Below are 12,214 nucleotides of genomic sequence, written 5' to 3'. Positions count from 1 at the left end.
CATTGTTCCTGGTACAGACTCTCAGTGCAGGCGGACTCTCTGACGGGACCTCTTTACAGGGAAAGAGGCCAGGAGGAAATCACCCTCCCTCCCTCTAGGCCCAGATCCAGAAAAAGGTTGTGCAGAGTCAGCAAATGGAGGGATTGTGGGGCCTTGGGCAACTGCATGCCTTCCCCCACTTCTTCCCTCCCCACCCCAGCCCAGGGGCTGAGCACAGCACCAGCCCGATTAGAGTCAGAGTGGAGGGGGCAGGAGCCCAGCAGACTCGATCCACTTGTCCTTGGCTCCGATTGGTCAATTATCGCCCCTGGCCCCCAAATCCTCCTAAGCAGCAGTTGCCACCCGCCACCACCCCCTACTCGGAAAGACACCAAGGGGCAGGCAACCCGTTAGTCTTGTGGCCGCTGTCCCAAGGGCAAGAGGATTCCCAATAGGCCCATCCCAGGAGGCAGAGGAGGGCCAGAGCCCCTTGGAATCCTGAAGGCAAGGGTCCCCAACCCTAGGAGAGCCCAGGCTGTGTCCCTCTCCACCCCCATCCCACCAAGAAAATGGGGGCAGGAGCCAGTGCTGAGGAGAAACATTCACGGGAGCTGGAGAAGAAGCTCAAGGAAGATGCAGAGAAGGACGCACGGACAGTGAAGCTGCTGCTTTTGGGTGATTACGGCTCCCTATTTCCCATCCTGAGTCACCCCTCCGGGAGGGCTGGGAGTCTCCCAGCCCAAAGGAGAGCTCCCAGACACACCCAGGTGCCCCAAGGGGATTGGCTCTCTGGAGCCTGGGAGGGAAGAATCCCCACTCTGGGGAGCTGTTTGGTGCCAGGGGCCCAGTCAGCCCCTTGCAGACCAGAGACAGTGTCTGATTTCCTGCCTTTGCCCACATTGGCCCTGCCCTCCCCCAGACCCAGGACCTCTCTCGCCTTCACTTTTCAGTTCTACCAGTCTGGACTTCCTCTCCCCTCTCCCCCACCATCCCTTTCACAAGCCCCTGGAGGCTCTCTCACCAGGATTCTTGGATCCAGAACTGGAGCCCCACTTTGGCCAAGGGGATCTTGGTGATGCCTCTTCTGTGTGGGGACTGGAGGGAAGGGGGAGTCAAACCAGTGATCTCATTAACTCTCCCCTGAGCCGTCCCCCTCAGCCTCCTTCCCGGAAGGATGGGATGGAGGGTGCTTCAGTATTAATCCCCAGCTCAATCTGTTGTGGTCCATAGTGCTGGATAGGAGCCAATTCCCACTCAGGTCTGGAAGACTCTCCTCTCAGCCTCTTTCTCTCTTCCCTCACCTGCCAGGCCCTCCTTTCTGCTCTCCACTTCCACTGCCAGGAATGGTGCCAGAGTAAGGGGAGGGAGGAAGGGAAAGAGAAAAGTAAGGAGGGAGAGGGGAAGGGAGATGAGGGAGGGAAATGGGGATGAAGCAGGGGAGGGAGGGAGGGAGATGGGGAAGGAGACAGAAGGGAGAAGGGAGGGAGGGAAGGCACTGAGCACTGGATGCTGCAGCACTGGGACAGCCAGGCTTCAGAGGGACCCTGAGTTGGCACTGTCAAGAGAGGCAGGAATTCTCACATTGCAACACCAGATTGTATGGCTTTGCATCCAGAGAGCACATGCAGTAGGTCCTGGACAGAGCAGGGCAATAAAATCAAAGTTAAGGTGACCGGGCATAATAATAATGATGGCATTTATTAAGCGCTTACTCACTTTGGGTGGTACTGTAATGTTTAGGGGACTCTGAAAATCCTAAGGTATGACCCATTAAAGTCATTCATTCCTTCATTCAGTCGTGTTTATTGAATGCTTACTGTGTGCAGAGTACTGTACTAAGCACTTGGGCGAGTACGGTATAACATAAACAGACACATTCCCTTTCCACAGTGAGCTTACAGTCTGGAAGATAGTAGTATCTGTTAAATACTTGCTATATGCCAGGCACTCTACTAATTGCTGGGGTAGATATAAGCAAATTGGGTTGGACACAGTTCCTGTCCCATGTGGGGCTCACAAGTCTCAATCCCCATTTTACAGATGAGGTAACTGAAGCACAGAGCAGTGAAGTGACTTGCCCAAGATTACACAACAGACAAGTGGTGGAGCTGGGATTAGAACCAAGTCCCAGGTGTGAAGACAGGGTCCCTTGGCCGTGGTGGCAATGGTGGCTGCTTTAGTTAATGTCGCTGCCAATGGATAGGAGGATGAGTCCTCTTCTGCAATGGCGGCAACAGAAGCAATTGTCACCACTTCCATGGCCATCACTAGCACCACCAGGATGGGGAGAAAGATATTCAACCCAACTAAAATGTGCAATCTGGCTAAACTAGAAATTATTACTGGCCAAGAAAGGTCAGTTTGGGCATGGCCAGATTGCTGGCTGGCTGCTCACCAACCACTGCCACCACTGGTAGCAAGTGACAGCAGTAGTTAGTCGCCTGGTCCTCTAGTCAAGGAAGAATGGATGGGCTGGGTGAGGGGTGAAGGACAGCTCCAGGGACCGAGGTAAGTCCCCTCCTCTTCCTCCCAACCCTATCCCTGCTATTCCCCGATCCCTTCACCCTTATCCTCTTTCCCCTTTCCTACTCTCCCACTTCTCTCTCTTGTTCCCATTCATTCATCCATTCATTTGTATTTATTGAGCACTTACTGTGTGCAGAGCATTGTACTAAGTGCTTGGAAAGTACAATTTGGCAACAAATAGAGATAATCCCTACCCAACAACGGGTTCCCCTTTCTCCCTACTTGCTCAGTTTCCCCCCCTTCCCCCAATCCAGTTTTGGCCCCAACCCCAGCCTGCTTTAAGGTGTCCCAATTTCTCCCAGGCTGGGAATAGGAGGATAACCATACTTCTGGTCACAAGTAAAACTAGCAACAGTACTCTTCATTAAGAATACTTTTAAATGAAGCAGCATGTGCCTAGCTGGCCTTCTACCCCTTTCCCCTTTGAAACAAAGAACTCCATAGAGAGACCACAGGCTTGTGGGGGGTCAGAAGACTCAGATTCAAATCTCAAATACCCAACAGTTCCATTCTGGGTACTGGGCTTCAACCTCTGTCCAATGGAAGGGATCTTGTAAGGGTTCCCAAAATACCTTTGGAGTCCCACCCCCATTCCAGAACCCCCTGCCCCTTCACTTTTACACCCAGGAGGAGCATCAGGGGAGGTTGACCAAATTGTCAGGGGTTAGCTACCTGCTTATGGTCTGGGACTTTTCTAAGATTGGTTCTGGCCCTTGAGTCATAAAAAAGCTTCTTTTCAGCCAGACACACCTCACAACTATCAATCTATTAATCAATCTATGGCATTAGTTGACCTCCTGTTGTGTGCAGAGCACTGTACAGGATTCTTGGAAGAGGAGCAACAGCAGTTGTAGTAATAGTAGTGACAGGCCTGGGAATCAGAGGACCTGAGTTCTAATCCTGGCTCTGCCACTTGCCTGCTGTGTGACCCTGGGCAAGGCACTTACTTCTCTGGGCCTCAGTTTCCTTTTCTGTAAAATGGCGGTTGGTTTAAATACCAGTTCTCCCTCCTACTTAGACTGTGAGCCCCATGTGGGACAGAGACTGTCTGACCTGATTATCTTGCATCTAGTACAGTACTTGGCATATAGTAAGCGCTTAACAAATGCCACAATTATAATTAGTAGTAATGGGGCATATACAAAACAAGGAAGTGACACATTCTCTGCCCACAAGGAGCTTACAATCTAACGGGAGAGACAGACAAAAAATATTTACAATGGGAGCAGAAGTGAAAACAAGTGTATAGCAAATAGGAATAGCGTAAGTGTCAGGATGAAGTAGCTGAGTAGATAATTGAATGTACAATTAAATACACACAAGTGCTGAAGGTGGGTAATGTATATCAATCATTCATATTTATTGTGCCTCGTTCTCGCCTGGCCCACTGTCAACCCCTGGCCCACACCCTACCTCTGGCCTGGAATGCCTTGCCTCCTCACATCCGCCAAACTAGCACACTTCCCCCCCTTCAAAGCCCTACTGAAAGTTCACCTCCTTCAGGAGGCCTTCCCAGACTAAGTCTCCATTTTTCTCTGCTCCTCCTCCCCTCCCCATTGCCCCAACTCCCTCCCTCTGCTCTATTCCCCTCCCCACCCCAAAGCACTTGTGTATATATGTACATATTTATTATTCTATTTATTTTATTAATGATGTATATATATATCTATAATTCTATTTATTTATATTTTTGCTATTGATGCCTGTTTACTTGTTTTGATATGTCTCCCCCCTTCTAGACTGTGAGTCCATTGTTGGGTAGGGATTGTCTCTATTTGTTGCTGAATTGCACTTTCCAAGTGCTTAGTACAGTGCTCTGCCCAAGGTAAGCGCTCAATAAATATGACTGAATGAGTGAAGAGAGGGAGAAACAGACATTAATATAAATGAGTTAAATTACAGATACTACATAAGTGCTATGGGGCCGAGGGAGGAGTGAGTAAAGGGTGCAAATCCTAATTCAAGGACAATGCAGAAAGGAGTGATAAAAGAGAAAATGAGGGCTTAGTTAGGGAAGGCCTCTTGGAGGAGATGTGTTTTTAATAAAGCTCTGAAGTATATGTCTAGAGGCATAAATATTAAAGTGATTTCAAGAAGGCTTTGAAGAGAAGTAGTGTGTATAGTGGCTAAAGCATGGGCCTGGGAGTCAAAAGGACCTGGATTCTAATCTTGGCTCTACCACTTGTCTGCTGTGTGACCTTGGGCAAGTCATTTAACTCCTCTGTGCCTGTTACCTCATCTGAAAAATGGGGATTAAGACTGTGAGCTCCATATGGGACATGGAACTGTGTCCAAACTTGTATCCACACAGTGCTTAGTGCTTGGAACATAGTAACCACTTAACAAGCACCATTTAAAAAAAGAGAGAAATCTGTGATCTAGTGGGTTTGAAGAGAGAGGGAGTTCCAGGGCAGGAGAATAGCGTGAACATGGTTTCTGAGGAGGGAGAATTGAAAGCAAGTTTCATTTAAAATTTGAGCCTGGGAGCTGGGAAGCCAATGGTGAGGAGTTTCTGCTTGGTGCAGAGAGAGACAGGTAGCCATTGGAGATTTTTAAGGAGCGGGGTGATGTGTGCCAAACCATGTTTCAAGAAAATAATCTATGCATGCTGTATAGACTGAAGTGGGAAAAAGCTGGAGTCTGTGAGGAAGCCAATACAGTCATCTACTCAGGCTATGACAAGAGTTTGGACAAGGGTGGTAGCTGTTTTGGTGGAGAGATGGGGGGTGGATCTGGAAAATGTGGTACAGAAAGAACATCTTGTATCTATCTCAGCACTTAACATGCTGCTTGCCACATAATAATAGTGGCATTGTTAAATGTGTACTATCTGGCAAGATTTAGCAATCAATTGAATATAAGAATTGAAAGAAAGTGAGGAGTGGAGAATGACACTAAAGCTCTGAGTTTCTTGAATTAGGGACAATGATGGTGCTATTGACAGAGTTGGGAAAGTTGGAGGAGGAGTTGGTTTAGAAAGGAAGATGAGCAATTCCGTTTTCAACATGTGGAGTTTGGACATCCAAATGGCTATGTCCAGGAGACTAGAGGAATTGTGAGAGAAATTGGAGCTAGTGAGGTAGATTTGAGAGTCATCCTTTTAGAGGTGGCAGCTTCATGGAGAGAGATGAGCTTCTGGTGAGAGGGAGTGTCATGCTAGAATAGGAGACCCAGAACAAAAATATGAGGTATAGCCACAGTTAGGAGATGAGAGGTGAAACAGGAGCCAGCAAATGAAACTGAGAAGGACTGGTCAGAGGAGAAGGAAAACTAGGGGAAATTCCCCTCTAGGCTATAACTCCCTCTAGACTGTAAACTCCTGAAGGTCAGGAAACATATCTACCAACCCTTTTTTTATTGTACCCTCCCAAACACTCAGTACAAGGCTCTTGGCTCACAGTAAGTGCCCAATAAATACCAGTGATTGATTGATTGATTGATTGGTCAGTACTATGTCAGCAATATCAAGGTCTGAGAAGGAGTGATCAGAAGCGACAAAAGCAGCCAGGAAATCCAGGAGGATTAGGACAGGGTACAGTCCACTGGACTCTGCTGCAGCTAGGCATTTGGCCAGCTCAGGTCAGACATGTGCTTAAAGCCCAGCCCAGTATGTTGGAGCTGTTTTCCCGTTTCCTTCTTCCAGGAGCTGGTGAGTCCGGGAAAAGCACTATCGTCAAGCAGATGAAGTGAGTGTGACTCCCTTCACCTTGGCTAGCCACCTGTCCCTCTTTTTCAGTGGCCTCTCTTGGGAGGAGGTGGTACTTCAGCACTGCCCCCACCTCCACCCTCACTTCTGCCCACTACCATCCCTGCCTGGGAGAGCTGATCCTGCAGCCCTCCACAGCTGCCTTCACCGAGAGAGGCTTATACTGCAGTCAGCACCAGGGTTCCTCCAGGAGACCCTGGGATTGCAATCCTGTTTATTCTGGGGGTTCTGCAGGGTTATTCCACCAAACTCTTCAGACTCCCTTGATCCACCTTGATCCTCCCTTTCCCTGCATGGGTGGTATAAGATTGGGCAGAGTCCCCTAACCCTCTCATCCTGTTCTCTCCTGACAGGATTATCCATCAGGATGGGTACTCCCTGGAGGAGTGCCTGGAGTTCATTGTTATCATCTATGGGAACACCTTGCAGTCCATCCTGGCTATTGTGCGGGCCATGTCTACTCTCAACATCCAATATGGGGACTCCGCTCGACAGGTGAGGACTGGGGAAACCCCTCAGCCATCGCACAGCCCTCTTGTGGAGCCCTGTCCTGGTGGAATTGGGACTCCCTCCTCCTGCAGAAGAAAAGGTCCTAGGGGGCCTCCATATTCCACGTCACTGAGGACTGAAGAAGAAATGGATACTGACTCGAGGAAAGGCCACAGGCTGTAAAGTTTTGCTAGGGACACAAGAAAGGGTGGCCCAGGTAGGCTGAGGAATCTCTTACCCTGAGGAAGAAAGCTCTTCCTCTTTCTCCTCTTCCATATATCTGGGATGGTCTAGGTGCTGCCCTACTGAAAGGTGGGTGGATGGATGACATGGCCTGAGCAAAGCATGGTGGGGGTTGGTGGGGGAGGGCTGGAAAGGGCTCATTTTCAGCCCTTGGATTCTTGCATTTTCTGTTCTCACCTTTTCCCCAACTGCAGAGTGACCCTACCCACCCTCCTCACCTCCACACCCTGTGGATGGGACTGGGAACTGTACAGCGGCTCTCTTCCACCCTGGGACCCAATCCCTCTCTCCATCACAGGATGACGCCCGCAAGCTGATACACATGGCAGACACCATTGAGGAAGGTACCATGCCCAAGGAGATGTCTGACATCATCCAACGGCTGTGGAAAGACACAGGAATTCAGGCATGCTTCGACCGTGCTTCTGAGTACCAGCTCAACGATTCTGCTGGCTAGTAAGATGCCTGGGGGATCCCAGGGCCATGACTTCCTGAGAGCAGGGCTGGGGCACTCCAATCAGGTGGACCATACACAGGGAGGCAGGACTCAATCCCTGTCTCACTGGGACCTCTTCATGGTGCCAGGTGGCCGGCCCTCTGTGTGGTCAGGAGTAGCCATCTCCCTCAGCAGAGATGGGGGTATAAGGGGAGAGACCAGGGCAGAGATCTGCCAACCAGATCCTCCTGGCTCCAGTTCCTTTCCCCTTTCAATCCTCTTCCCACACCCAGGTGGATGATGGGAATAACAAGGGAGGAAGCATGACCAGAAAGCAGGCAAGGGTACAGAGATGGGACAGGGACAGGGTGCCTCCCTCCTTGCCCGCGACCGGCAATTCATTCAGCCCTACACTTCTGGGGCTCCCAAAGTGGAATCCCCATCTACCTCCTCCTAGAGCTCCACATAATAATCATGGCATTTGTTAAGCATTTACTATGTGCCAGGCACTGTACATGGGGCCCTGGGTCAGGTTCCTTTCTAGACCCAAGCCCTGGAGGTTCCACACCTTGAAACCAGGCTTTCTGATTGGTCAGCTACTTGTCTGACCTGGAGCGGCTGGTGACCCCTGGGTACGTACCCACGGAGCAGGATGTGCTGCGCTCCCGGGTGAAGACCACGGGCATCATTGAGACTCAGTTCTCCTTCAAAGACCTCAACTTCAGGTAGGGCCCTCACCTCATCTGCCCCACTTCCCTTCCCCACCATGGCTCCCAATGCCCTGTACCCCCGCCCCAGCTTGGACCCCAGCTTCCACCTCCTCGGCCCAGCCTGCTCTTCCTCTCTTCTCTTCTGACCTTCCCCACCTCCCCCAAGAGCAATACCCTTCTGCCTATACTTCCTACCCTCTGAGATCCCCTTCATACACCCACACACTTCTCCAAGATGGGACTCCGAGAAAGTCAGGGTCGCACTGGAGCTCTGGTGTCCTGACTTCCAATGAAGTCTTTTGCCACTACTGGTTTGTTACCTCCACATGCCTCCTCTGCCTCCTGTTGGACTGAACACGTGGGTACATGGGGTGACATGGGGGTGAAGGTCAGGCTTGTCATGGAATAGTTGAGCAGGAAAGGTTCAGCACCAGGCCCAGAAATAAAGAGGGCAGCTTTCCAAAGCTCAGGCCCCAGAGGGAGGCCAGACGGGATGCCCAGGAGATGTCTGTTGGCCCCGCAGGATGTTTGATGTGGGCGGACAGCGCTCTGAGAGGAAGAAATGGATCCACTGCTTTGAGGGGGTCACCTGCATCATCTTCATTGCTGCCCTTAGTGCTTATGACATGGTGCTGGTGGAGGACGATGAGGTGGTAAGTGCTGCTGCTGCTCCCCTGATAGGACACTCCTCCACCCCCCCCCGCATCCCACACATGGGACCCTGGTATCCCAGTCCTACCCAGAGGCCCCTATTCCCATCCAGCCTTTCCTGACTAAGGTCATCTAGAGAGAAAAGGAGCTCCATCTCCAACTGGTGCTGATCCAAACGTTCCCTTCCTCTATCGCCCTCAGAACCGCATGCATGAAAGCCTCCACCTCTTCAACAGCATCTGCAACCACCGCTACTTTGCCACCACCTCCATCGTCCTCTTCCTTAACAAGAAGGACGTCTTCACTGAGAAGATCAAGAAGGCTCACCTCAACATCTGCTTCCCTGACTACGACGGTAAGCCCAAGGCAAAACACAGGATGGAGGCCTAAAGGAAATTTTGGGGGGAGGATTGCCTCTTTATCAGAGGCCTGGGATTCTATGCCCTCTCCTTGGCCTCAGAGAACTATGTCAGTGCATGAGGTGGTGAGGATGCCTTCTGGGTTCAGAGCCCAGACACAGATGGAAGTGCACAACCCAAGGTTGAGCTGCCCATGTGTGCTTCCAGGGGCTATAACCCATGCCAGCCTATTTATACGTGGACCACCACTGACCTGCTCGAATCCAGTCAGGGACACATGGGTCCAAGTCTGACAGATAGTTGCCCACGTTTCAGCCAGGCCTTGTGGACAGCACCCAGTCCGCTACACCCACCCCATCCAAGCCATGGCACGTGAGCATCAAGCCTCCACTTCTATCCCATCTGAAACCCAGGCTACATGTTTCAGCTTTAGCCTGGATCTTGACTAGGGGAAATTTTGCTGGTTGGTAAGGATCCAAATCACATAAAGTGAACTCCGTTCACACTGATTTGTCTTTAGCTGATGGAGTGATTTGGGTTTCTCCTATGGGCCAGTGAATCCAAGATTCTGGCTCTGTGGACAGCGGGGTCAGCCAAGATTTCAAAGGGAGATCCAGCCTGCTCCACAGCCACGGATTTATTCTAGAGGCCGGATTTTGAAATCCCGCTCCTGGGAAACCTGAAGTACTACTCTACTATGGCCACTAGATGTCCCCCCAGCTCCTCCAAAATGTTCAGGAGTCTACTTGGCTGGGCTGGGCTGAGCTCCTCCCACCCTGGTCCCTTCGGTCTCAAGGCAGATCGCCCTCACACACCCCGAGGGCTGGATGGGGTCTGGGTTCCGTCCTTTCCTCTGGTCCAAGTCTCAGGGGAAGCCAAGAGGCTGCCTGGAGCCAGGCAGGGGGCTCTCTGGGCCCCCAACTCTGACCCTCACCTCGACTGCCCATTCCCAGGCCCCAACACATACGAGGATGCTGGCAATTACATCAAGCTGCAGTTCCTGGAGCTGAACCTGCGACGGGATGTAAAGGAGGTCTATTCCCACATGACCTGTGCCACCGACACCCAGAACGTCAAGTTTGTTTTTGATGCTGTTACCGACATCATCATCAAGGAGAATCTCAAGGACTGTGGCCTCTTCTGAGCCCAACCCTGCCAGCTCTAGCTTCCCAGGCCCCCAGACCTCCCACTCCTTCTCAGCTCCCAGGCCCCAGCTCCCACCCTGCATCCTTTCTCAGATGGTTCTTTCTCATCCTTTCTGCATCCTTCCCACCCCCACTCTCTAGATGTTGTGACCCTGTCCATTCTAGGCCCCTGCCTAATTCATCCCCTCAACCACCCAGCATCTCTCTCACAGTGATGATCATATTTACTCAGTGCTTACTATGGGCTGGGCACTGTGCTAAGTGTAGGGGAGATACAAGACAATCAGACTGGACATGGTACCTGTCCCACTCGAGGCTCCCCCATATAACTTTGTTTTCTCTCTCTCTTCCTCCATCTCTTCTCATCCCCTGCCTCCACCCCTTCCTCTCTCTCTCTCTCTCTCTCTCTCTCTCTCTCTCTCTCTCTCTCTCTCTCTCTCTCTCTCTCTCTCTCTCTCTCTCTCTCTCTCTCTCTCTCTCTCTCTCTCTCTCTCTCTCTCTCTCTCTCTCTCTCTCTCTCCTGCATCTTCAGCCCTCCTTCATAGGCCCAGGGCATGAAGTCCTTCCTTTGTTGTACTGCCCAACCTGCACCATCCTTCACCACACCACCTTCCCTCGACTGGGTCCCAGTACCCTGTGGGTCCCCAGTCATTCAACTCCAGCCCTAGCTCTAGCTACATCCCACCAGCCTCTGTCTGCTTGATGGGGCTCCCCAGGAAACATTCCCCACCTACTCCCTCTGCCCTCTTTGAGCACCCACCACCACCTTCAGCTGCCCCCAAACCATACCAGGATGGATAGAGTCCAGAGTCAGCACAGGCTTTTGGGGACCAGTGTTCACGGAGATGGGGTACTCCCTTCCTCCCCTGGAGACTCTCCCATACACAACCCCAGTGGACAGGAGACTCAGGGTGGGAGATGGGGCCACCTGTAGAACCTTGTCTCAGTAATTGCCTCTCTACCTACTCTGGGTTCAATGATGTTGGGAACCACAGGAAGAGGAGTCACCAGAAGGCATGACTTCTGGGCCCAGCCCCCACCTGCTTCTGCTCCCTCCAATCCCAGGTACTGATGAGGAGATTGTCTCAGGAGTTCAGAGAAGACCCCCCCCCCACCATGCCCCTTGATTCCCCCACCAGGACCATCTGATGTGATGGTCACAATATAGCTGCAAGGAGAGGGAAGGGCCTATTCCATAAAGGTTTCTGGGAGAGAAGTCTTGGAGTAAAGGAGTGACTGAGTCAGGGGATGGGTGGAGGCTGAAGTGAGGTATGAAGAGGTAAGTGTGGGGTGGGGGTGATGGGGGTCACTGGATGACTGGCTATGCTGCCTGGGGGAACTGGGGAGACTGGGAGTGAGGGCTAAGGTGGGTCCCAGAGTTCATCCAATCCTAGGTTTGAGTACTATCTTTAATGGCTTTTTAATTAAAGGTTACTGTGTTAGCAGAAGCCCAAGCTGGTCCCAGTGTGGTCTGTGGTTCAGTTGTTTGCCCAGCACCCTTTCCAACCCCTTCCCCATTCCTAGACACCAAGGCCTTATTCTGACTTCCCCATCCTGCTCTTCCCCCTCCCCCCACCCACATCCAGTCTCCTGCTCCTCAGACCCAGGTGAGTCACTCATGGCAAGTTAGGTCCTGGCCAAGTCTCCTTCAGGTCTGTCCTGCCCCTTTAGGCCGTGTCCCTGTTGCCTGCCCCCTTGAAGTGGGGACATAGTTGGGGGGTGGCAAGGTGGGGGGAAGGGCCTTGTCCTGTCCCTACCTGTCCTTCACACTCAGACTCTTCCATGACTCACAGACCCTCACTCTGGCTGAGACTGGGGCCTCGGTCAGAATGAGGTGGAGTAGGGTCAGAAGCTGCCAGTCTCAGTGACTCAGCAGGTCCTGGGCTCTCTAACACACTCTTTGGGCAGTGTGTGCAACTGCCTATTCCTGGCTCTGCCTAGGGAATGGTGCTAGAAATCTTAGCAGCTCA

At 51.7% G+C, this 12,214-nt stretch overlaps 1 protein-coding gene across 1 annotated transcript; it reads left to right on the top strand.

Moving 5' to 3' along the window:
- The first annotated feature begins 548 nt into the window (after positions 1 to 548).
- Positions 549 to 10,243, top strand: GNAT1 (G protein subunit alpha transducin 1). Its single transcript, XM_038772982.1, has 8 exons — positions 549 to 654; positions 6,149 to 6,191; positions 6,565 to 6,706; positions 7,242 to 7,399; positions 7,976 to 8,104; positions 8,613 to 8,742; positions 8,942 to 9,095; positions 10,053 to 10,243. Exons 1-8 carry the CDS (start codon positions 549 to 551, stop codon positions 10,241 to 10,243), a joined length of 1,053 nt encoding a protein of 350 aa, XP_038628910.1.
- The last annotated feature ends 1,971 nt before the right edge of the window (positions 10,244 to 12,214 follow it).

Source organism: Tachyglossus aculeatus, chromosome X1 (assembly GCF_015852505.1).
Source record: "Tachyglossus aculeatus isolate mTacAcu1 chromosome X1, mTacAcu1.pri, whole genome shotgun sequence".
NCBI classification, from domain to species: Eukaryota; Metazoa; Chordata; class Mammalia; order Monotremata; family Tachyglossidae; genus Tachyglossus; species Tachyglossus aculeatus.
Note: the sequence above shows the minus strand (reverse complement) of the source record. Positions and strands in the feature narration are given on the sequence as shown.